The 27,411-nt window shown below is 40.2% G+C and overlaps 1 protein-coding gene across 1 annotated transcript; it reads right to left on the bottom strand.

Moving 5' to 3' along the window:
- Positions 1–1,001: 1,001 nt before the first annotated feature.
- On the bottom strand, positions 1,002–27,203 carry cry1b (cryptochrome circadian regulator 1b). The gene is made up of 12 exons (XM_072551787.1): positions 26,906–27,203; positions 23,072–23,180; positions 21,423–21,565; positions 20,268–20,452; positions 16,512–16,600; positions 15,810–15,950; positions 14,014–14,325; positions 12,986–13,137; positions 10,025–10,227; positions 6,007–6,105; positions 3,091–3,194; positions 1,002–2,793 (listed from the first exon to the last, which is right to left on the bottom strand). The coding sequence occupies exons 1-11, from the start codon at positions 27,061–27,063 to the stop codon at positions 3,091–3,093; spliced, it is 1,695 nt and encodes a 564-aa protein (XP_072407888.1). The 5' UTR covers positions 27,064–27,203; the 3' UTR covers positions 1,002–2,793.
- Positions 27,204–27,411: the final 208 nt, after the last annotated feature.

Below are 27,411 nucleotides of genomic sequence, written 5' to 3'. Positions count from 1 at the left end.
TTTTAAATGATCTTTTAAGTGTGAATTAGTTGTGTCCCTTGGGGCACACTTGTAATTTGGGTTGAATTCACTGGGAATAAATCTTATAGTGGGAGAATGGAACAATTCTGGCCCCTGATGCAGCAATCTTGATGAGGTTGAACTGAGCTCAATCCAGTAGCATTCCAAATATAGCTAGTGTTGTTGAGCTGCATTCTTGAATTGTTGCAGGTTGCATTTTTATGCGTGGTGCTGCTAGGGAAGAAACTCCAGCTCACAAGGGAGGTGTGGAAGTAATTTGGGGAATTGCTATAAAACATCCTATTCTGGTGAACCAAGAATAATGTCAATTGAGCCCATTTGTTCTCACCTAGGTTGCCACACTTTTGTTCATTGTAGCTGGGACTTGTCCCAAAAAGTAGAAAATACTCCATCAAACTACAAACTTGAACCTTGTACACCACAGATCAATGTGACCTTGTAGATCACATGCCTGCAAATATCATCATCAGAGCCAACCATGGCATAATCGGAGAAAATTGCTTGGAACACTGTCAATTTTATATCTCTTCAGCTATTTATAGTATGAATACTATAATTCATATGGTATTTAAATTGAATTAGGAGAAAGTGAGGACTGCAGGTGCTGGAGATCAGAGTCAAAAAGTGTGGTGCTGAAAAGCACAACCCATCAGGCAGCATCAGAGGTGCAGGAGAGTCAACATTTCAAGCATAAGATCGTCAAGATATTTGAAAAAAAACATTATTGAATAGCTTTACTGTGATCTCTTAATTAAATATGTAAGTAAAAATTAAAATCTTTAACACAGACAGAAGGACTGGTTTCATGTTCACAATTGCAGAATTTTAGTTTTTTTTTATTCCCCATTTCCTAGTCTGCTCTCCTAATACTCTTCCACTTGGCCTACCATACTGGCCCAATCCCAATTTGGCTACATGTGAACATTAAAAAACCACAATTAATGCATATGAACAGAGAACAAAGGAACAGAAACAAACACTTTAGTATAATATTTTATTCAATTTAAAAATAAACATTTTCCAGTTACTAGAACAGCTGGAGAAACTCAGCAGGTATTGTGGAGAAGGGTCACCGGATGTGAAATGATAACTTTCTAAGATACCACCAGACCTGCTGAGTTTCTCCAGCAATGTCTGTTCTTGTTTCGGATTTCCAGCATCCACAGTTCGTTATACATTATTTTCCAGCTTGTGTTTTGACAGTTTCACCAGGTGCAACACAAATATTTAAAAGACAAAGACAGTGAGAGTTTGTGTTCACCCTATGCACATTTGGAGAGTTAGTGTGCATTATAGCATTAATTTTTATATATAGACTGAGTGCTATCTGAATACTCCCCCTCTCAATCTGTCCACTCTGAATTGACAAACTTCCTGTCTGACAATTAGTCATAGATGTGTATAATCTTTCCAATCAAGGGAATGGGTAGGAAGTGGACAAATTGCTCAAAGTCAATGCTCCACTAAAGCATAATGGAATGTTTTACTGCATTGAACATGCTATATAAATGCAAATTGCAGCTGCTACTCAGTTAGCTAAATCCATGTTTCATGCAAGCAATTGTGATTATACATTTCTTCTCCTTGATCTTTTAAACAAAGATGTTCCTACGAGTTTCATGAACCACTGTCAGACTCGTACAGGGGTCAAAAGCCTACATAGCTTGTGGCCTGTCATTTTCCTAAAATGTCCAAATAATAAAGAGAGAATGAGCTTGTCCAATAAAGGACACTGGATAGACTTGGAAATGGAGGGCGAACAGAAGGTTGTCTCTGCAATATTTTAAAAATCATTGAGGACCAGCAGGTGGGCCACCAGCCTAATCACTTCAGCGAAATCCAGGTTTTCAGGGAGGTATCCAAACTTGCCAGTATGGTGTGTTGCTGTATCGCCCCCACCAAACTTTGCTGTTAGGCATCTGTTGACTGGATGATTTTCCACCACTTACACAAACCCGGAGGGCCAACTGGACAATTGCAGTCAGCCTCTGACAGCAGGCCTTTATAGACCTTGACCAGAGTGAACTAGCTATCCACTGTATGTGGAGAGGCAGTTCACATAATGTGACATGTTGCTCAAGGCTAAGTGGGAATATTTGCATATATCTGCTTGTCTCCACTCCTGAGTGGAGTTAGATATCTTGCCCTGTATTTCCTGCATTGAACTCCTAAGGCAAGTATTTACAGCATGTCTTACAATTTTGTGTAAGTTTATACTGACTGGTGCATACTCAATGCCTTCATGTGAATACCAGCCAAGTGCTGGCTAGTTTCAATTAAAAAAATGCCAGCCAGTTGGACCTAATTGAAGTAGGAGGGGGGAACACAGGAAGGAGTGGGTCATCTATAAGAACCAATGTGAAAAAAGGAACCAAAGCATTTCCCAATCAAATACTCTACTAGCAGCATCACTTTTAAAAAGAAATTATAGAAATTAATGCTGTTATTTAAATATTGTTTATGAATATATTATAAAAATAGATGTCTATAACTAAACATGCCATCAATAATTCAGTGTTTAACTTCAGAAATTCGAATTAAATATTTACAGCAGGATTTAATATGACCTTTCACTCCAATCTTCCGACAATACATTTTTGTCAAATTGACTCAAACATTTATAGAATGTATTTCCCAATCTTTCCTTCCCATATTTCAGATAAAGTTTTTCTTAAAAATAAAAAAGGTCCAGGTTGCTCAATGTGTACTCTAACCTTTCCCTCTTGTAATTCGTCCTTGTATTCTTTTATTTTTCCCTTGTTTCCAAGTGCACTGAAAGAAAAATAAACATGAAATTTAGCAACGTGTCCAGCTCAACTGTTCATTTTGTCCTAAAGGACATCTGAAAGTAATTTCTAAAATATTTAATCTGGAACTTTAATTCCTTTATTAGATTTTACAATAGACATTACAATGGTTACATGAACAAAGAGATATTGGAATAGGCTGGGAAAAACTGTGGCCACGTGCTGATAAAGAAGGTAAAACACCTTAAATGAACCTAATGGTCTCTCATCTGTCCTTTGTGCCTAAAAATGACTTGCATTGAGTGTGTCTGGATGTCCTTACCTAGTCATTGCTTTGCCTCTGACTTTGAGGCTCTACTCTTGGTATTCCTTCACCAAGACTGGGCTGTTTTCCAGACCTTAGGCTGCTAACCAAGAAACTCTTGCCTGAAATAAAAGATCACCAGACATGTCAGCTAAAATCAAGCTTACTTTAAAATATACAAAATGTCCTTTCAGTACAATGCTTGTATGTTTATAAAATAAAACACTGAACAAGCTACAAGTCTCTGTGTAATGTGGATGCTGGTCCCTTATGCATTCTTAGTCAGTGGAGTGATCGGCTGCACACATACCGGGTATTATATTCTATTGTTATATTTTGTACAGCTAGCTACAGGAGACGGTGTTGAAAAAAATAGCATCACTAAAAGGAACAGATTCATTTAAATTTTAACGTGAATGCATACATTTATCTCATGGCATTAGGTAAATAGGGAAGTGGCAACATAATTCAATTAACTTGCACATCACTCAAAATCAGAAAACATTAATCCAGTTAGACGAAGTTTAATGGATATATTTTTAGATAGATTCTTTACATTTTTGAAATCTATTTTAAGGAATCTGTTTTAAATTTGCTGGCAAATAAGCTTATTGGATGACAATAAACAAGCTCATTCTTCATTAAATGTCGGTTCCCTACTCTCCTCCCTACAATCTTTCCCAGTTTAGAAAATAGTCTACACCTCTGATCCTAGTAAAAATGCATAACCTCACACTTCACCTTGTATTCCATCTGTCCCCTTTTTATAGTTGTCCCTTTACCTGTTGTGCCTGAGGTTAGATTCCTTACCTTTCCATGCTTGGTCCTAATACTTAGGTTAGATTCCCTACAGTGTGGAAACAGGCCCTTTGGCCCAACAAGTCCACACCTACCCCCCCAAAGAGCAACCCAACCAGACCCATTCCCCCCCTGACTAATGCACCTAATATTTTGGGCAATTTAGCATGGCCAATTCACCTAACCTGCACATTTTTTTTTTTGACTGTGGGAGGAAACCAGAGCACTCCGAGGAAACCCACGCAGACACAGGGAGAATGTGCAAACTCCACACAGTAGCCTGAGGCGGGAATTGAACCCGGGTCCCCAGCGCTGTGAGGCAGCAGTGCTAACCATTGAGCCACCGTGTTGTTCTGGAAACTTCAACCTTTGCTGAGCCCTCTCCCATCCCCTTTAACTCTTTTCAAAAATTTCCATGCAACTGAACCAACCAATTCCTAAAGAAGGGCTTATGCATGAAACGTTGATTCTCCTGCTCCTTGGATGCTGCCTGGCCTGCTGTGTTTTTCCAGGATGACACTTTTCAACAACTGAACCAACCCAGTCAATATTTAGATTAAATTCCTACCCACAGCCCTAGTTATTCAGAAAGATTCTGGTACCAGAGTGACTCAGGTGGAACCAGTCCCATCGGAACAGCTCTCTCCTTCCTAGTACAGATGCCAGTGTCCCATGAATTCAACCAGTTTCTCCCACACCAATCTTTGAGAGACACGTGTTCCTGTTTAATCTTGAACCTATGCCAATCTGCTCATGGCTCAGGTAGTAATCCAGAGATTACCCCTTTTGTGGTTCTGCTTTTCAGTTTAGCTCCTAGATACTCATATCCCATTAGCATAATCTCTTTCCACCTATATTGTTGGTACCTATGTAGACCACTACAACTGGATCCAGATGAGATATCTGAATCCAGGCATCAGGCAGGCAAAACAGACTGGAGGGTTCTCCATCCTGGACACAGAAAACAGTGCCTATCCCCCTGACTATACAATCACAAATTAAACTACATTGCTCTTTTCTCCCCCATCTTGATTGGCTCCCTGTATTAAGGTGCTACGGTCAGCCTCCCTACAGCCCCAACTCTCATCCTCTCAGAACAAGAAGCTCAAAAGCTGTTGGACAAGTTCAAGGGCTTAGCCTCCTTCAGCATTACCTCAACCATCCTCGCTCATAGCCACACCCTCCTGACCAATTTGAAATAGTTAATCCAATGGTGTGACTGCTTCCTGAAACACAGCATTCAGGTAATTCTCCCCCTCCCTCTGTTGCAGCGTTTGAAGCTTTGAGCCAGAGTTCTTCAAGTAACTAACACTGCCACAGATGTGTTACTATGAACCACACTGGGGTCTACCAGCTCCTACATCATATATACCTTCAATTTGGAAGTAAACTATAATAGATACCCAAATTAGCAGCTTTCACCAACCAATGAATGGTTTACCTCTGATTTAACTGTTGTGCTAGGCCCTGACAGTGGGCTTCAAAGATCATATAAGAAACCTTACAAGTTATGAATCAAAAATAAGCAAAGATCATGTCCTTCTCCTCTGCACTGAATTCCCACATGGCCAAATTCCCTAAACTATATATTCACCCAGGCTATGTTTCACTCTTGATGGGATCCCTCCTTCCTGACTGTTAGAAATTTAGTCCCACCTGCTCCAGATGGTGGAGATACCATGGCTGAACAGATTGATTAAAAATATCTAAAATAAGTCCATTGGATGACAGTGACAGCAATGAGGAATGGGAAACCTGGTTGGCCTTGCCAGCTGCCTGCCTCTACACACAAGCCATCACTCCACCTTGCACAGTGAACTACAACAGGATTATTTTTTTAAAAGTAACTTGTAAATGATCATAAACCAAAAAAGGATTGGAACTGGGGTAGCCACATTCTCTTTTAAAGTGAACTCTAATTCTCTCTTCACAGATGCGGTCAGACCTGCTAAGTGTATCTGGCACTGCGGGTCTCTGGCACTGTGTCTCTTTCAGATTTCTAGCACATGCTAGAAATTATTTTGCTTATAAATAAAGATTATACAATAGAGTGTACCAAGAGAGCCTGAATACATGTCTATCTGTAAAACTGCAGCTTCACCTTCCACATTGCTTCCCCATTCCAAATGCATCTACCTGTTGTTATGCTACTACATCCATGTGTGCTCCCTCCTTGCGAATATTCCATAGATCCGGCACTTGTATTAGGGTTAGAAGGCACAGAAGCAAGAAGACCTAAAAGCAAGGTAAACTTTCATAAACAAAAGTTACCATTTATCAAATTGCTGCATAATTTGCAATGTTAAGATAGCCGATGTTTTTTGTAATTTATATTCCGCTAAAGACTGGCATTTCATTTATTGCAACACATTACTTATAGTCACTTAGTTTTCTGTATATTCTATGTAACTGCTTCTGTTAACAAACAGAACTTTTTTTTTCTATTGAAGACCAACACTAGATATTGTTGAAACAAAACTAAGAGTACAAACTTGTTCTCATGAAAAATGTGATCCCAGCCTTTGTACTTTATTCTCATTTTAAAATATTTAGATATATCTAAAACTGATCTATCTTGCGGGACCATCTTCAGTCTCCAACAGAAAATATGCTGCACATCACACTTTGACAGGGCAGAACTGCATTATGCAAGCCGGATCGGGAGTCTCGCATGGTGTGTTGCCTGCCCGGTGCCAGGGTGTGGGACATCTCCGACCGGCTTGAAAGGATATTGGAGCGGGAGGAGGAGGATCCAGTTGTTGTGGTCCACGTTGGGTCTAACAACATAGGCAAAGCTAGGGTGGAGGACCTGTTTGGGGATTATCAAGCACTAGAAGGAAATTGAAGTACAGGTCCTCAAGGGTCATAATCTCCAGATTACTGCCCGAGCCACGTGCCAATTGGCATAGGGATAAGAAAATTAGGGAAGTAAACACGTGGCTAAGGGATTGGTTTGGGAAAGAGGGATTCCATTTCATGGGGCATTGGCATCAGTTTTGGAACCAGGGGGACCTGTACCGTTGGGACGGTCTCCACCTGAATCGATCTGGTACCAATGTTCTAGCGAAAAGGATAAATAGGGTGGTCAGTAGGACTTTAAACTTGAGTTAGGGGGTGGGGGGTCTGGTAGGGCAAGTGAAAGCGACATGGAGTATGGAGTTAAATGGAAACATAAGCAGGAGGATAGCATGTATGCACGTGGATTTAACCTTGAGGCAGATTAGGAATGCAACAAAAAGGAAGGATTACCTAGGACATCTTATGACTTCCAATGTCTCTAATGATAAGAATGTTAGCATTAAGATACTTTACCTGAATGCTCGTAGCATTCATAACAAAGTAGATGAACTAACGGCACAGGTCATCATGAATGATTATGATGTGGTAGGCAGAGAGACATGGTTGCAGGGAGGTTCAGGACTGGCAGTTAAACATCCAAGGATTTACAACTTATTGAAAAGACAGGGAGGTGGGCAGAGGGGGCGGGGTGGCCTTGTTAGTTAAGAACAAAATTAAATCTATGGCACTGAATGACATAGGGTCGGATGATGTGGAGTCTGTGTAAGTGGAATTGAGGAATCGCAAAGGCAAAAAACCATAATGAGAGTTATGTACAGACCTCCTAACAGTGGTCAGGACCAGAGGCACATCATGTACTGGGAAATAGAAAAGGCATGTCAGAAAGGCAAGGTCACGGTGATCATGGGATACTTCAAATGCAGGTGGACTGGATAAATAATGTTGCCAGTGGATCCAAAGAAAGGGAATTCATGGTATGCTTACAGGATGGCTTTTTGGAACAGCTTGTGATGGAGCCCACAAGGGAGCAGGCTATTTTGGACCTAGTGCAATGTAACAAGTCAAACTTTATAAAAGATCTTAAAGTAAGGGAACACTTAGGAAGCAGCGATCATGATATGGTAGAGTTCAGTCTGCAGTTTGAAAGAGAGAAGGCAAAATCTGATGTAATGGTGTTACAGTTAAACAAAGGTAATTATGAGGGCATGAGAGAGGAACTGACGAAAATCGACTGGAAGCAGAGCCTAGCAGGGAAGACAGTAGAGCAAAAATGGCAGGAGTTTGTGGGTATAATTGGAGGACACTGTACAGAGGTTCATCCCCAAGAAAAGAAAGATTATCCAGGGAGGGATTCGACAGTCATGGCTGACAAAGGAAGTCAGGAAATGTATCAAAGAAAAAGAGAGATCCTATAAAGAGCCAAGAGCACTGGGAAATCAGAAGAGTGGGAAGGCTACAAAAACAAACAGAGGATAACAAAGAGAGAAATAAGGAAGAAGAGGATCAAATATGAAGGTAGGCTAGCCAGTAATATTAGAAATGATAGTAAAAGTTTCTTTCAATACATAAGAAACAAACGACAGGCAAAAGTAGACATTGGGCCACTTCAAACTGATGCTGGAAGGCTAGTGATGGGAGATAAGGAAATAGCTGGAGAACTTAATAAGTACTTTGCGTCGGTCTTCACAGTGGAAGACATGAGTAATATCCCAACAACTAAAGGGAGTCAGGGGGCTGAGTTGAGTATGGTTGCCATTACAAATATGTGATAGTGCTAGAAAAGCAAAAAGGTCTTAAAATTTACAAATCTCCTGGCCCCGATGGGCTACATCCAAGAGTTCTGAGGGAGGTGGCTGAGGAAATAGCAGAGGCGTTGGTTGAGATCTTTCAAAAATCACTGGAGTCAGGGAGAGTCCCGGATGATTGGAAGACTGCTGTTGTAACCCCATTGTTCAAGAAAAGGTCAAGGCAAAAGATGGAAAATTATAGGCTAATTAGCCTAACCTCAGTTGTTGGTAAAATTTTAGAATCCATCATTAAGGACGAGGTTTCTAAATTCTTGGAAGAGCAGGGTCGGATTAGAACAAGTCAACATGGATTTAGTAAGGGGAGGTCGTGCCTGACAAACCTGTTCGAATTCTTTGAAGAGGTGACAAGTAGGTTAGACCAGGGATGTGGTCTATCTAGACTTCCAAAAGGCCTTTGATAAGGTGCCACATGGGAGGCTGCTGATTAAGGTGAGGGTCCGAGGTGTTCGAGGTGAGCTACTGGCATGGATTGAGGATTGGCTGTCTGACAGAAGGCAGAGAGTTGGGATAAGAGGTTCTTTTTCGGAATGGCAGCCGGTGACAAGCGGTGTCCCACAGGGTTCAGTGTTGGGGCCGCAGCTGTTCACGTTATATATTAATGATCTGGATGAAGGGATTGGGGGCATTCTAGCGAAGTTTGCCGATGATACGAAGATAGGTGGACAGGCAGATAGTACTGGGGAAATGGGGAGGCTGCAGAAGGATCTAGACAGTTTGGGAGAGAGTGGTCCAGGAAATGGCTGATGAAGTTCAACGTGAGCAAATGCGAGGTCTTGCACTTTGGAAAAAACACAAGCATGGACTACTTTCTTAACAGTGAGCTGACTCAGTATGATAAGATGTCCTCACGAATGTCTTGAGATTCAAAAACAAGTACTCTAATTTACAGGTGACCAGATTAATCACCACTATTCTCAATGGAAATTCAATCAAGATTCAATTTGCAAACATTGAGAAAATCAGTGTATAAAAAGTAAAGTAGACTGAAATTATTGACTGAGGATCAATGATGGTGTTTAGTTTCAGATCAGGGTGAGGCCAATATCCACAGATGCAGATATGTTTCAAGAAGAATACAAGTTTCGGCTACTTCTTCCATTTGCCTGTAGTATGGTCTGTGGATGATACAAAGCTAGTATGGTGTCCCATAAAGATAACCTATGTTTAGTGATTGCCCTGAAGTGATCTGGTGGAAGCTGCCTTCTTCCAGTGAATTATTTCACTTGACACCAGACAGGAAGTTTGGCATCAGATCAGACAAATACTTCTCAATGTCAGAAGGAAAAACAGCCTCTAAGTTAATGAATTCAAGGTAGCTAATCAGAAACAAGGCATCGAAATGGCTGTTTGGTAATTTAAACAGGTTGTTCAGTCTACCAACTCACTCATCAAGTAGCAATGAACCCCTATCTTCAATCATACTATTGCCTTCTTTACAAAGCTTTCTTCAAGTCGTGAGTCTTTCAGCTGTAGATTGCTGCATTACTGCTTATTATTAAAAGAGGAAAAAAAAACTATAATTTAAGAAAAGTTATTTCTCCCCTCACCCAGGCCTCTGTAGCGAGAAAACTGCTGATAGATTTGTTTCATTCGTTCAATATTCAGGCGACTGGCTTCAGCATGGTTCACCATGGGTTTTGGATAATGAACACCAATGATGCATTTTGCAGCTTTCTGTACACACTCTGGAGCATTCCAAGGATCATAAATATGTTTGGCAGGGAAACCTCTGAGGACTGGCAGATATCTCCTAAAAATACAACCAGGACATGCATTCAGTAGAACACCATCATCCATACATCTTATTTATCATAAACTACATTAACATGAAACTTCAAAAAAAAAGTGATGATTCAGATATAATTCTAAAAAGTTGTACTTCAGGTAAAAAAAGCCATATATATTTGAGTAATGATCAACTTTATGTCCAAGTCAACTCAAAGTTTAAGATAAAAACATCTTACCACTACGTCAACTCGCCCAGGTGCAAAGCACACTTATTGGTAACATTCAGGAATCACACAACACCAGGTTTAGTCCAACAGGCTTATTTGAAATCATAAGGTTTTGGAGTGCTGCTTCTTCATCAGGTGAAGTGTCATCTGGTGTCATGTGACTTCTGACTTTGTCCACCCCAGTCCAACAACACACCTCCACATCAGGCTAAAATCCAAACAGCACATCATTGAAGCTGATTAATCAGTTCATTGCATCTACACAAGCCAATACACAAGTGTGTGTCAGGGCTGTCAATTCTCTGTTACATGTGGCTTTCCTTTTGCTCTGATTTTAGGCCAGGTCAGCAGGTATAATTTCTGACCTGGCAATTCTGCAATACCAAAATGATCAGAGGAGAGATTCCAATCCTTTGAAATTATGATTCATAACAAAGTCAATCTTACTTTTTGGCTTAAAGCTTAATCGTAAAAACAGGATTATATGGAGGACAGTTTGTGAGTTATAGGTTTGCTCTTCCCGGTTGAAAACAGACTATTTTCACACATACAATCGAAAGGGAGAGATATCAAACATTAGTTAATTCACAAATCAGCTACTATAGCCACTTTTACAACTATAGTGGAGGAGAAAATTACAGATAGCTAGTAAGGTTACAAGTGTTTCTCAATGATCAGGAGCACAAGAGTGAAGATTTAATGGAAGATAGCATTTAAGACTATACAATGAAGAGATAGAGCAAGGACAAAAAAGGCAATGAAATTAAAAGGATAGATAAGTGAAGATGAAAATAAAAATGAAATAGAGTCATAGAGATGTCCAGCACAGAAACAGACCCCTTCACTCCAACCCGTCCATATCGACCAGGTATCCCAACCCAATCTAGTCCCACCTGCCAGCACCTGGCCCATATCCCTCCAAACCCTTCCTAATTACATACCCATCTAGATGCCTTTTAAAATGTTGCAATTGTACCAGCCTCCACCACTTCCTCTGGCAGCTCATTCCATACACATACCACCCTCTGTGGTAAAGAGTTGCCCCTTAGGTCCCTTTTATATCTTTCCCCTCTCACCCTAAACCTATGCCCTCTAGTTCTGGACTCCCCGACCCCAGGGAAGAGACTTTGTCTATTTATCCAATCCCATGCCTCTCCTGATTTCATAAACCTCTATAAGATCACCCCTCAACCTCCAACACTCCAGGGAAAATAGCCCTACCCCTATTCAACCTCTCCCTATAGCTCAAATCCTCAAACCCTGGCAACATCCTCGTAAATCTTTTCTGAACCCTTTCAAGTCTCACAACATCCTTCCGATAAAGGAAGGAGACCAGAACTGTACGCAATATTTCAACAATGGCCTAACCAACGTCCTGTAAAGCCGCAACATGACCTCCCAATTCTTGTACTCAATACTCTGACTAATAAAGGAAAGCATACCAAATACCACCTTCACTATCCTATCTACCTGCAACTCCACTTTCAAGGAGCTATGAACCAGCAATCCAAGGTCACTTTATTCAGCAACACTCCCTAGGACCTTCCCATTAAGTGTATACATCCTGCTAAGTCTTGCTTTCCCAAAATGCAGCATCTCACATTTATCTAAATTAAACTCCATCTGTCACTACTCAGCCCATTGGTCCATCTGATCCATATCCCATTGTAATCTGAGGTAACATTCTTTGCTGCCCACTACACCTCCAATTTAGGTGTCATCTGCAAAGTTACTAACTATACCTCTTATTGCTTACATCCAAATCATTTATATAAATGACAAAAAAAATAGTGGACCCAGCACTGATCCTTGTGGCACTCCACTGTTCACAGGCCTCCAGTCTGAGAAACAAACCTCCACCACCACAGTCTTCTTCCTTCGGGCTAGTTCTGTATCCAAATGGCTAGTTCTCCTTGTATTCCACGAGATCTAACCTTGGTAACCAGTCTCCAATGGGGAACCTTGTTGAATGCCTTACTGAAGTCCATGTGGATCACATCTACCGCTCTGCCTTCATCAATCCTCTTTGTTACTTCTTCAAAAAACTCAATCAAGTTTGTGAGATATGATTTCCCATGTACAAAGCCATGTTGACTATCCCTAATCAGTCCTTGCCTTTCCAAATGCACGTACATCCTCTCCAACAACTTGCCCACCACTGATGTCAGGCACACTGGTCTGTAGTTCCCTGGCTTGTCCTTACCACCTTTCTTAAATAGTGGCACCACGTTAACCAACCTCCAGTCTTCTGGCATCTCACCTTGAGGATGAGAAGTCACTCAGTTGAAGCCAAGAGGGGTAAACCTGGGGGGAAATGGGTAATAATTGGAATTTTATAGGACACAAAAAAGGTGGTTAAGTTATGAAGAGATCAAAGTGACTGACTTGTTGATAAGGGCCCTACTACCACCCCTGGGTTGGGTAGAGAAATTTGGCAAGTGTTAAACAACTTTGATAAGGGCCATACATGAGCCAAGCTTCAGTATAAACGTTAATGTGGTACAGGGAGCACTCGTATCTTTCTATCTCCATAACAGATAATATATTAAATACCTGATATAATCTCCATTGGGATCAGTTCTACGTCCAAAACCCACAGGACAGTAGCAATGAAAAAACTGTTGAAAGAAGGAGCTGCAGGACAGCCACATCCAACTTCCAGCATTTACACTCCAGTCAGCATCCAGTAATAACTCTTCAAATACCTATAAAAACAACAAGCATGACAACGAACAATTAAATCTGGAGCAGTAACACAAGAGTTTGTTCTGGAATTCTTGTAATGTAGTACAAAAAAGACCCTTGAAATCCCAAGAGTAAAGTTTACAAATTTGTGCTCCTAATATAGAGATGTGTGTGCTAGAGTACATAGTAATTGATTTGGCCACAGAATCAAACTGCTCATTAATATTCTGAGTTCTGCATCAGGACAATGAATTTGTTACTTTCAGTCTAACTTATGTGAAACTTTAAGAAATACCAGTAGTTAGAAAAATCAGATTTTCAAAATTATTAACTCCAAAGTGAATGTGTCTTCAGTTTCAGCGACTTCCTACTTTAATTGGTTTCCCAATCAAATATTTTTGCATAACTCGTTGAATGTCTTGATGACGTGAGCCAATGAGAGAGTAGTGGGGAATTGCTGAAAAGAGAAAGACGACCATGCAAGACGTGAACTAAGCTCCAAATGCAGATAAGGTTACTGCATGTAAAACTGCGACAGCTAGGCTGTAATGTCCCACATGGTCAAAATACCCTGGCAACATTCACTTGCTGATTTTACACTTGAAAAACCATGACACCAGGGCAAAACACTTGATTGGCACTGCCCAGAAAAGCAAATTTCAACAAGTAGTATACAGCTTGCAGCAGAAAAATAAATGAAATACACAAAATAAACGTGAGACCACTGTGCAAGCAGTCGGTATAGTAAATCCCAAGTTGCTTTAGGCAAAGCATCTTGACAGATCATTCATGGGTAACAGTGCATGGCTATAATGTGAGCAGTGACGTTAGCCATAACAAAAAGGACAACGCAGAATAGGAAATCTATCTTAACAATTCAACCATAATTCAGTCACCTTCATTCCTTCTTCCCAGCTAATCCAGAGATCACCTCTTGTTAAGAAGCAAGCTACTGCATGACGGGCCAAGTGATGGATCCATCCTTCCTGACGCAACTGTGTCATTATTGCATCGATCCAAGGAAATCCTGTCCTTCCTTCTGCCCATTTAGCCAGAGCCTCAGGATTCCGGTCCCATGGAACCTGGACACAAATCGAATTTCCCTCCATTTTATCAAACCTAGGGTTGTTAGTAGCTGCTGCATAGAAGAATTCACGCCACAACAGCTGCCCATAAAGGGATAGTGGTGGGGTGCTGTTTTTCTTCACCTGTTGAAAAAGGAGGGAAAGTTCTCATTGTATACATTATAGTAAGTGAACAGTGTATATATTGATAATTTCACTATAGGTACAGTACATCTGGGTAAAATCAATTATAGCTGTCATGAATGAAGGAAATGGTTATTTTTATTTTCTTATTGTGGGAACAAAGTCAAATAATATCCCTTTTAGTTTTCTGCTCAGGTATCCCTTGAATGCCAGCATCCCTGTAGTAGGAGTCAGATCAGAGATTGATTTTATTCCCATTTGTAAACTTCATGCAATTCTGAGAATCCCCTGATTTTTAAGACTCTTATCTCAACTTATTTTCAGATGCTTCTCTGCCAACAAAAAGACCTGTAGCACTAGTGCATACTTGCTAACTCCTACAAAGAAAAAAAGATCTTTTTTGTTGCATTTACTACATAATTCCAACGTCAGGTTTATACAAAAGTAAACATTACATTTGATTCCAATTGATGAAAGAATCACTAGCAACCAAGACAAAACACTGCCAAGAATCCGCCACGTACAACATCCCGTGAATTATAATCTTCAATGACAGCTCTTCGGCGAGTCTGATTGTCTCAAATTCAGCAGCACTTCTGATATAGAAAGCTGCCAATGACAGGTAATTGGTCTGCTGGTACTCCTTCTCCACTTTCCGTGAAAGTAACAGAAAAGTAAGAAATCAGAATAGTATTGTGTGTACTTGCTGCAATACATTGGGTGAGTCAAGTATGAAAGAATATATCTTAATCCATTAAAGGTTGCCATACCAGAAGCTACTTTCATTTTCTTCACTCAAGAGTCTGTACACGTTATAATTAATCAAAATATGCAAGAAGATAGCTGGTTAATCTGCCTCTATCAGGAAATAGATAGCAAAGTCATTATCAAAGTCATATTCTCGTTCAAAGAACATCACAGTGATGCTCTGTGAACTAAGCTTCCTCTATGCAAAAGATTGGATTGATTTATCACTGTCATGTGCTAAGATAGTGAAAAATACTGTTTTTCATGCTTACCAGGCAATTCATACTTTACATAAGTAAAGAGTAATAGAACAATATGCAGATCATCATTTTACAACCACAGAAGATGCAGAGAAAGATCAACTCTAATATTAGAGAGGTCCACTGATCAGTCTGGTAACAGTGGGGAAGAAGCTGTTCGTAAAGCTGTTGGTACATTTCCAATTGTTTTGTATAATATAAGCCCAATAGTGGTTTAGCCTTCAAACTTCAGCCAGCTCTGCCTGATTCCATTATGTATTAACATCAGGACTACTAAAGAGAAAAAGCTACTAAGTTGTTTCTCCAGAATATAAAACATCCCCAGAAGCTGAAAAAGTATGGAATTTTATTGTTGCAGTCTGTACAAATAACAGCTTAACAGACTTCATACCTCCCATCATACTTCAGGATTGAAAAATTGTACTAATTATTTTGTGCGCTTCATAGCTAATTCTGCTGCATCCTTAAAATCCATACCTTCTTGTACAGGTCAGTCAGCTTAAAATAAAAGAGGCGACATGACAAACAACCAAATCGCAGGTATGGACTTAGCCCAGTAGGGCTTGCAAGTAGTGAAGTGGAGTTCATTCGTGGTCTTTCAAAGTTTGCAACCCAAGCCTGAAAAAGGAAAAGAACAAAATTGCAAAGATGTGAAACAAACCTACTGATTAAGTTTTTATCTTGAAGTAATGCAAAGTGTACTCAATTCATCTGTTCTAGGAGATACAGATAAAATATATTCAATCCATTCACACTCAAAATAGTTGATCATTTTAGAGTACTACAGCAATATTTTCAATCTATGTCTAGAAGACAGTCTGAAAAACATTAGTAACATTTCCAGTGATATCTTCAGAAAAGTGGGCCAATGCCTCACTGTCAAAAAAAGTATTTTATTAACCTACAGCAATAGCAATAATGGACCAATAAGTCAACAAACAGAAGGTAAGCTGACAAATCTAATGATCCAGTACAGATCTACTTCTGCACTTAAGTAGCAATCATCTGATAACTAAGGCTATTAACAGAGCACACAAAATTTGTGATGTTATAGGTTCAAACACTGTACAACTAAAGGGATTCCAAATATATTCACTGAAAAATTCTCCAGCCTTTTCAATATTCCATCCCTAGCTTTTATTGATCTAATTTTCCTTTTACAGCAGATTTTCTTCTTACTTTTCTCTCCAAATGTCTTTCTAATCTCGCAAGAGCCTCTGTTTCACCACCTGGCCACACGGCTGAAGAGAGCCCTTCTGTATCAAAGCCTAAGAATAGAAAAGCAGGATTAAAAGTTATCTCCTACTGTAGAGATAAACAGATAAAAGAATAATCTACAGGAGTCCTCCACAATGTCACACAGACCTAGCTTTGATCTTCAGTCTCTGCTGATTTCGAACTTGATAGGATTAGAGTCACAATTCATTTCTCATCACCTCCAGAATATAATGTGCTCATATGATTTAGTAATACAAGTCTAATTGGTAAGTGTGTTAACACTACAAAATTTAGCAATGAGAGAAGACGGTGATTTGTAACTTAAAGAAAAGTCATATTAGACTCAAAACGGTAACATTCTCGCCGTGAATGCTGTCATATCCAAGTATTTTCAGCAATTTGTTTTTACTGCTGATTTCCAGAACATTTTACTTTATATCTTAACACAAACTTTATTAATTGATTACATATAGTATGGATAAGTCTCAGAAATTGATTATAAATGTCAATGGGTATCTTAAATGAAATCGATCATTGACCTGGTTACTGCAAAGACACATTGCTGGAGTTAATACAATGAGAATTCCTTACATATTCTTGAAGATGACGTTTGGTGTACTTTTCTTTATTGGTCAGAGTATTGAGTACAGGAGTTGGGAGGTCATGTTGCAGATGTAAAGGACATTGATTAGGCCACTTTTGGAATATTGCATGCAATTCTGGTTTCCTTCCTATCAGAAGGATGTTGTGAAACTTGCAAGGGTTCAGAAAAGTTTACAAGGATGTTGCCAGCGTTGGAGAATTTGAGCTATACGGAGAGGTTGAATAGGCTGGGGCTGTCTTCCCTGGAGCATTGGAGGCTGAGGAGTGACCTTATAGAAGTTTACAAACTTATGAGGAGCATGGATAGGATAAATAGACAAAGTCTTTTCCCTGGGGTGGGGGAGTCCAGAATTAGAGGGCATAGGTTTAGGGTGAGAGGGAAAAGATATGTGGGTGACACAGTGGTTAGCACTGCTGCCTCACAGCGCCAGAGACCCGGGTTCAATTCCCGCCTCAGGCGACTGACTGTGTGGAGTTTGCACGTTCTCCCCATGTCTGCGTGGGTTTCCTCTGGGTGCTCCGGTTTCCTCCCACAGTCCAAAGATGTGCAGGTCAGGTGAACTGGCCATGCTAAATTGCCCGTAGAGTTAGGTAAGGGGTAAATGTAGGGGTATGGGTGGGTTGCGTTTCGGCGGGGCGGTGCGGACTTGTTGGGCCGAAGGGCCTGTTTCCACACTGTAAGTAATCTAATCTAATATAAAAGAGACCTAAGGGGCAACATTTTCATGCAGAGGGTGGTAAGTGTATGGAATGAGCTGCCAGAGGAAGTGGTGGAGGCTAGTACAATTGCAACATTTAAAAGGCATTTGGATGGGTATATGAATAGGAAGGGTTTGGACGGATATGGAGTGGGTGCTGGCAGGTGGGGCCAGATTGGGTTGGGATATCTGGTCGGCATGGACGAGTTGGACCGAAGGGTCTGTTTCTGTGCTGTATATCTCTATGGCTCTAAAAGATAACGACTTCATCAGGGAAAAATTTGGAAGCACTGTAAATGGGTGACACAGTAGTCCAGTGGTTAGCACTGCTCCCTCACAGCGCCAGGGACCCAGGTTAGATTCCAGCCTCAGGCAACTGTCTGTGTTAAGTTTGCACATCACTCCGGTTTCCTCCCACAGTCCAAAGATGTGCAGGTTAGGTGAATTGGCCACTCTAAATTGCCCATAGTGTTCAAGGATGTGCAGTTTAGATACATTAGTCAGGGGTAAATGTAGAGTAATGGGGAATGGGTCTGGTTAGGTTACTCTTTGGAGGGTCAGTGTGGACCTGTTGGGCTAAATGGCCTGTTTTCACACTAGGGATTCTATGATCCACTAATTCTCATCTTGATCAAAGCAGATTAAATCAGACTCAGTAATGATTTAATTCTGCCAAATTTAAATACTGTAAGCTTGAGTAGGGATGTTAAGAGGTCAATGCATAAACAAGCTGAAATAAGGCTCAGTAGCTGCACTTAGAGGTCACATGAGGTTTCTTTCCTGATCACCTACTGAGGGTACCACTGAGGTGTATATATATATATTCATGTTTAACTAACTTACTGTAACTATTTGAAGAATTAACAGAGATTTGATGAAGGTAATATGATGTACACTGGCTTCAAAAAATCATCTGATACAGCACTGCACAACAGACTTGTGAGCAAAGTATAGCTCATGAAAATTAAGTACTAACGTGGATACAAAATGGTGAATTGGCCATTCTAAATTGCCCATCGTGTTTGGTTATTTAATCAGAGGGAAATAGGTCTGGGTGGGTTACTCTTTGGAGGGTCGGTGTGGACTCGTTGGGCTGAAGGACCTATTTTCACAGTGTAGGGAATCTAATCTAAAAAATCTAAAATTGACTGAATGATAAACAGTAATATTTAATAGATATTTTTCAGGCTGGGAGGATTTTAGTGGAGTTCCTTTGAGGTCAGTATTAGGACACTTGTTTTCCCTGATTTAGATTAATGATCTAATTTTGAGATTGCAGGATACAAATTGCACACAAATATAAATTTGGAAGCATTGTAAACAGTGAGGACAACGTAAAACATCAAAAGGATATTGACAAGTTGGTGGAATGGACAAATAGGTGGCAGATGAAGTTTAACACAGAAGTGTGAGGTCATACACTTTTGTAGGAAGAACATGAAGAGTCGGTAAAGCACTAAAGGGTGTTCGGAGTAGAGACACCAAACTGTTTGTGCATAAGTCAATAAAGGTAACAGGACACGTGGAGAGCACAGTTAATAAAGCATATAGCTTCATTCATAGTGTCATGAGCACAAGAACAATGGGGCTATATTGAATTTGTGCAAGACACTGATTAGACCTCAGCAGGACTATTGTGAACAATGTGGATATCATACTTAAGGAAGTACATGACACATTGGAAAGAGCGCAAAAGAGATTTATGACCATATTTCCATGAATGAGAAACTTTGTTTATGAGGATAGATCTGACAGGCTGGAATTGTTCCTATTAAAAGAGTTGAAGGATAACAGGAGATTTGATCAAAATTTTCAAAATTATGAGGGATCTGGACAGATAGGGAGAAACTATTCCCACTCAAAAGGATCTGTGAATGCACAGGTTTAAAAAGTGATTTATCTTTATTTGCAAATCTACGTTAAGAAGTTTCATATAATGAATAGTTCGAGTCTGGAACATACTGCCAGGAAGTGAGGGCAGATTCAACATGACCCATTTAAGAGGGCACGAGACACATTATGTGGCAAGAGCAGGAGAACAGCAGCAAGACGCGATTCTTATTTTGCGATCCAGTGCAAACATAATGGGCCAAATTGCCTCCTTTTGTAAACGAAGAATTCTGGGATGTTGTGCTGTCCAGAAGTGGACAAAATTTTCTAGTTGAGGCAGAATCAGTACGCGACACCACAGTGACAATATGCAAAAACCAACACAATGGCCTTCTCATTTTCCATAGTTCTATATCGTCCTTTGCTTAACATTATTTGTCCAATTTCCTCTTATAAATTTTAACTGTGGTTTTCAGTCAAATGTTAGATCAAAATAAATGTTACTCCAAACAGTTATAATTTAGTCTAAACTCTTCAGGGATCACAACTGGCCGGAAATCAGTTATGAAATACTTTTGGCTCATACCCAATTCTTCGAGAGATGGAACTCCATATTTGTCATCATGGTCATCAAAGATAGGCGTTGTACATTTTCCCATGTCCTCAGCTGTGATTGTTTCCACAGGAATTTCTATAGACTCCATTCGACTAATAAGAGTCTGGAAATGTTTGTATGTTAGAGGAGGCTGCCCACCATTGCGCTCTATAATCCTGTCAAAAGAAACCAGTTCATCAACTAATTAGAACTTCTGTTCTGTACCATTAATTCATATCACACATAGAAAATAATTAAATCTCAGTTTTGAACAAATTCACATCATTTAATAATTTACATAGACTTTTGTGTTGGAAAAAACTTAAATTGTGAAGTTTAAGGAAAATACTTCTAGCATTGGAGAAATCAACCTATGCTCTTTGTTGCTAAGCATTGACGATAAGGTTATTAGTGGCCATTTGAGAATATGCCTGCCACTTTCTGAAGTTAATAAGGAGCCACTCAAAATAGTATCCAGTTATTCAAACGGTAATAAAGTCAGAGACAAGTTCTATGTACCACTTACTTTGCACTGTTTCTATTATGAGAAACTGCAAACGAGCAATGTAATTCCTCCAGCAGCATTCTACACCAGCTACCACACACTACAAGTGAATCACTTTACCCTTGTAAAAATCTACAACATGATTCATACACATATACCAATTCAGAGAATTATTATTAATGTTTGGATAAGATAATAACAGACACAAAGTTAACATTTGATATAATGAGCTGGCTGTGTGCATGTCTAGAAATGCTTGCATATTAGAGGTCGATGTGTCATGGTTACTTTCTATTGGAATATGCATAAAGAACTTGCAACAATATCAAATTGAGCAAGAACTTAATGATATTTTTCAATGCAGATTCAAAATAAGTTCTATTTGAAGAGCTGAAGATTTACAATCCAATAATCAATCTTCATCTGTAAGTATTCAGTTTTTTAAACAAGATTTAATGTTTTATTAGTGATGTCAATGACAGCTTCTGAACAAAAGGTGACAAATTCAAGAAATGAAACAAACAGTCATACTCAACAGATCTCTTAAACTGACTTGTTGTTTTCAAAAAATGTTTCTTACACTAGGTCAATTACATAACTGAAACCTTATGTGCAAACTTGCAGTCACTTAAAAACCTTACATGTCCAAATCATACAACGTGTGTGAAATCCGCACAATCACTTCTACGCCTGCCTCAATGGCCAACTTCTTGATAGCTGCATCTCGCTCCTTGCTAAAGGGTTCAGAGTCATATTCAAAGGTAAGACGGGAAATATTCCATTCCTAAAGGAGATTTAAATAATGAAAACTGTTAGCTTGATATTTTTGTAACATTTGAGGTTTTTTTTCAGTGCTCAGCTGGATTTACTCACTTTCCTGGGGCAGTAATTGCTGATGTTACAAGGTTTACATTGGAACTTCTAAAAAAAGAATCAAAAACAAAAGCAAATATATTTTAAAAAGGAGGAAGAGGAGTATTTGGGAGTATGTGGCAAGGTTGGAGACTGAGAATTGCATCCGACTTGGAGATTAGTTAATTGCTTCGAAAAAAAAACTGGTGAAGCTTCACAGCTGTCAGACAGAAAAATTGCACAAAAGCTCTGGAGATTGGGTTTCACTGGAAAAATAAACAAGCAGTGCATAATGGTGACAATGGGAGGTCTAACATCTAGCTTCACTTGCAGCTGCAGAGTTAAGAAATAAAATGATTGCCAGAAACTACAGAAGAGGATAACCTTTGATTTTTGAGCCTGATCAGTAAGTAAGTGACTTATAAAATTCTAAATCATAACTTTTTTTTGTAAATCAGTAATCGTGATCAAGGTGAGGCATATTTTTTCATTGTTATGTTTATACTGTGATTTGTCTCTTGATTGTCTTGTATTATTAAAGGATAGGGGCAGGGGGCTGGCCTGTCAAAACTTAAAAGCTAACCTGTGCTTTGAAAATATTAGTGCAGCAAAAAATAACCAAATCCCAATTTCCTCATATGCTCTTTAGGACATATTAATAAAAGACTAGGTTCGATACCAGCAGAAAATAACTGCTCAAACTATCACTTCACAACAGGTTACATTCTGAAATTGGAAAACTGTACAAAATGGGTGTTGTGCTTAATGCAAACAGTTCAAGAATATTCTAGCCCAACAATGTAAGAAACTTTCTGAAAGACTTCTCAAATATGGATATAAAAGACAGAACACGGTGGCTATTAGTGTATATTTGTATGACTTATGAAAGGACGAAGTGTTTGCAAGCAAAGAAAATCTCTAACTCACGTTAATGTTATGATAAAGCCTAACTAAGTAGTGTTAATGTATTAATACCAAATTTTGGAAGGTATCGTTCCATATTAAAAGCTATCCAATGAAAACGAGGCTTCAGGTTTCTTACACAATTGCTAAGCACTTGATTCTTGACAAATATTGGCAAAAACCGCCACGTGAAGCAGCTTCCTACATTAACCTGAAAGTGATGGTCTTTGTACAAAATCTGAGCTGTTTTTGGTCCACTGAGTTGCCTCGTAGATTATTGCTATTTTGTGTTGAGGATGGTTCTATAAAAATCATTAGGTAATGTAGAATATTCAGTAATACCCGAGCTATAAATATTCATTTCCATGATATTATATGATTGCCCATTGAGAGAATAAATGCAGACATGGGCCAAATATCCTCTTTCTGTAACAATTTTGTGATTCTGTATAGGTTTACAAACAATGAAGCATTTCAATTGTTGAACAGTATGAAATAAAATAAAACTAAACAAAATAAAATGCAAAATTCACACCTTAAACAATCTGGGAAAGACGTCAGCTGGTTGACCACGTACGACAAATAAGCGAGAGTTTAATTTCCGCAAATTGGCATCAAGGTCTTCAAGGCACTGGAGCAGAAATCTGGAGTTCAGAGAAAAATGCAACATTACTTCAATATATTCCATTAATGGCTTATTTATCCTTGTTATAAAGGGTTCGAAACTCATGCCATATCTTTGCACGATACTTGGCAAATAATCCGTCTTGGAGAATAAATCATTATCTCCATCATGGTTTCCAAACAGCTAGACTTTGCTCTGCAGTTGATTTCTGCTCCTAAAGGATACAATGCTTTCAATGGATTGTTAACCCAGTTCTGAAATGCACTTTAGTAAATATGGACAAGCCACGCATGACTGCAGCTGCTAACCTACAAACTGGCAATACAATTGAGGCCATGAACCAATATGCAATTTAATAATCAAGGGAACAAAAGTGACATCAACATTCTTAACACTTGTCCCACTTGCCACAATTTTGACCGAAAGAGTTATAACATAGCCGTAAGTATATTGCCCCACAAAGGAGAAAAACGTATTAAGTAAAATAAAGTGATAGAAACTAGCAACTGAGAACTGGAATTTCACATCCACCATGAGGTTGAGTGCTGGAACCAAGATCTAAAATTTAAAATTTAAAAGTTAAATTCTGTAGATGCTGGCCACCTGAATTAAGAATAGAAAATATTGAAAACACACAGTCGGACTTGCAGCATCTATGAAGAGAGAGAAAGCGAGATTAAATTTTAAGCCAATGACCTTTCTTCAGGACTGAAAGACCTCAGATATTAACATAAAAAGATAAATCAGGTAATAACAGATCAGACAAGTTAATTTCTGTGGTGTGGAGATTTCCACATACCATTATGGGGCCTTAATTTGTGAGGGGCATGGGTTTAATCAACAATTGCCAATGTGGATTGGTTAAAAGAAAATTCTATTCTACAAACTGCATGGAGTCCTTCAATGAAGGAATAGATAGGCTGGATAAAGCTATTACAGTTGATATGCTTTCAGCATCTTAGACAGTCGACATAAAGTGCCATATAATAGATTGTAGAATTAAAGCACATGGAATTAAAGGGACAGTAGAGACAGAAAAGCAGTTAAGAGACAGAAAGCACACAGCACTGGTGAATGGTGAGCATTCAGATACAATGAACTTTTGTAGGGTATGAGTTCAAAATTTTTAGATGATACAAATACTGGAAATGAAGTACTTGGAGGCGTAGATATTAACTAAACTCAAGTGAATGTTAGCACATTGATGAAATGGGCAAACACATGAAAGACAATTCTGAGGAAGGGTCACCGGACCTGAAACGTCAACTCTGATTTCTTTTCACAGATGGTGGCAGACCTACTGAGCTTTTCCAGCAACTTCTGTTTTTGTTTGAGACACATGACCGATGTCATTTAACTATGATGAACTGTGTTTGATGGCAAAAAAAAATCATCAGGAAAATCTAGAGACCTGGCAGAGTATGGATGTAAATCTTTGAAGATGAAGGTTGAGAAGGCTGGGAAAAGAAAACTGTCTTATAAGCAAAGTAGAAAGCAAAGCAGTTATGGTAAACCTAAATAAAACACTGATTCAGTCTCCACTGGAGTATTTTGCCCAAACAGAATCACAAAGTTTAAGGCACACCTGGCTCAAGTGTCTGTATCAATCAAAATAAAACGCCACCCAGCCCAATCACACTTTCTATCATTTGCTTTCTCAGCCCATAGGTTTATTGCACTGGAGATGCCTAATCAGATACTTTTTAAAATAGAGAGTGTGTTTTGGCCCGTATTACGTGGGGACACTTTACAGGACTCATGCAGTGAGGCCATATGGTAGAGCTCAGGAATAGGAAGGGTGCGATCACTTTGTACTATAGATATCCTTAAGGCCAGCAGATGATAAAGGAACAGATATGGGGACAGATTATGGAAAATGTAAAAACAAAAGGGTTGCTGTGGTGGGTGATTTTAGCTTCCCCTATATTGACTGGGACTCAGTGCCAGAGGCTAGGATGGGGGGGGATTGGATTTCTTAGGTGCATTCAGGACAGTTTTTTGAAACAAGCCAGCATTTATTGCCCATTCCTAATTGTCCCAGAGGACTGTGGGTATGGAATCACATGTCGGCCAGACCAGGGAAGGACCAGAATTTCTTTCCCTAAAGAACATTATCGAAACAGATGAGTTGTTCCTAACAACTGACAATGGATTCATAGCCTCTTAATTCCAGGTTTTTATTGAATTCAAATTTCACGATCTTCCACGGTGGGATTTAAACCTGTACAATACCTGGTCTCTGACATAATAGTCCAGCATTAATACCACTCTGCCGTCATCTCTCCCATGTGTAAACAATGGACAGGTTTTCAGGCGGTGAGTTAGTAACTGCAATCTTACTAAACTCTGACCTGCTTTTGCAGTCATGGCATTTACATAGCTAGTTCAGTTCAAACTACAGGAGAATGTTTTAGAAAGTACACTTCCAATGCAAAAATGGTCAGTGATCACCTGCAAATGCTCATTTGCAACCATGATATCACATTAGCACAAAGGGAAATTTTAAACATATTACAAAATTCAAGATGACAGTAACAATTATAATAAGCTCGTAAGCTTCTTTGCAAATCTCATTTCTGGTCTGTTCTCTGTACAAGTGCAGAGTGACATTAGAATAGTAATTCAGAGGTCATTAAAAGCACCAATCTGCAAAGAAATTTACAATCTGATATAAATGTTGCTGTGTTTTCCTGACATTTACAACAGATTTAAAACTTGATGCAAGGTTACTTGTTTCCTATTTGGAATGGAATTTGACATAATACAGGGAATTTTTTTTGGCTACATTCAATCAGGTGGATTTCTCTCACCTTTCACACTGGTTCTATCTAGTGTTTCATTTCCAATACATTCAACCTGTACCCTTGACTTGTTTGACTCCCCTAAATACACACCCTCACCCCTCTTCCCCATGGGTTAAATTTTATGTATCACTGGTTTATCCACCTGACCAGTCCATTAATATCTTCCAGTTCTGGGCACCACAAATAAAGGAGGACATGAAGGATTTATGAAATGAGATTGAACAGGTTAGGCTTATATTGTCTGGAATTTAGAAGAATGAGAAGAGATCAAATTCAGGTGTTCAAGACAATAAAAAGTGTGGATAAAATAGACATGGGAGCAGATGTTACCTACAGTGGGACATTCTACGACGAGGGGTCATTGCCTTAGGATAAGGGGTAACAAATTTAAAACAGTTGAGGAGAAACTACTTCTCCCAAAGGGTTGTGAATCAGTGGAACTCACTACCCCCAAAATGTGGTGGATACTGAGGGATGGGGGCAGTTGCAGGCTGCCACAGCAGGAAACGGTGCTGTCCCCATGGCAACACTCTGCAGCCAAACACGTCAGCGGCGCCCCTACAGTCGCCACGGTAACCCCTTTGACGGCCCCGTGCAGTCGCCATGGTAACACCTGTAGCCCTACAGTCATCACGTTGATCCCTACAATCGCCACGGTAACCCCAGACGCCCCCCCCCTGCAGTCGCCACGGTAACCCCAGACGCCCCCCCCCCCGCAGTCGCCACGGTAACCCCAGACGCCCCCCCCCCGCAGTCGCCACGGTAACCCCAGACGCCCCCCCCCCCCGCAGTCGCCACGGTAACCCCAGACGCCCCCCCCCCCCGCAGTCGCCACGGTAACCCCAGACGCCCCCCCCCCGCCGCAGTCGCCACGGTAACCCCAGACGCCCCCCCCCGCAGTCGCCACGGTAAACGGCAAGTCACTCTCGATTCAACTCACCTCCACCGGTTGATGCCCACACTGGACGAACCAGCGAACCAGGGGTCGACGATGTAGACGCAGCGGATAGTATCCGAACCCACCAGAGCCTCCAGCAACGCCGGGTTGTCGTGGAGCCGGAGCCCCTTCCGAAACCAGTGGATCGAGTGGCCACCCATGAACTCCTAAATTAAAATCAAACGTGCGGCTCGACAGGTGGGTCTTCCCGCCAGCGAACGCGAGCAGCTTCAGCGATGACAATCTAACTGCGTGCACCCCCACCACAAACTGTCAGACAGCTCGCGCGGACAGCCGCGTGCCATCCCCGCCCACAGCATCACCTCATTGGACCGGGCATGGGCACGTGATCAAACCCTCACGTGTCGCACTGGCACCGTCAATCCCGGCCCCGCCTCTTCCCGTGATTGGTCGCTGTCCCTGGAAGAAATTCCCCGGATGGGCCGGACGAGAGCGCGCAGGCGCAGTTGGACGTGTGTCCTGTTTATGGATGGTGTGGAGGTGTCTAG

The sequence above is a fragment of the Chiloscyllium punctatum genome, chromosome 32 (assembly GCF_047496795.1).
Source record: "Chiloscyllium punctatum isolate Juve2018m chromosome 32, sChiPun1.3, whole genome shotgun sequence".
Taxonomy (NCBI): Eukaryota; Metazoa; Chordata; class Chondrichthyes; order Orectolobiformes; family Hemiscylliidae; genus Chiloscyllium; species Chiloscyllium punctatum.
This window is presented reverse-complemented; position numbering and strand designations above follow the sequence as displayed.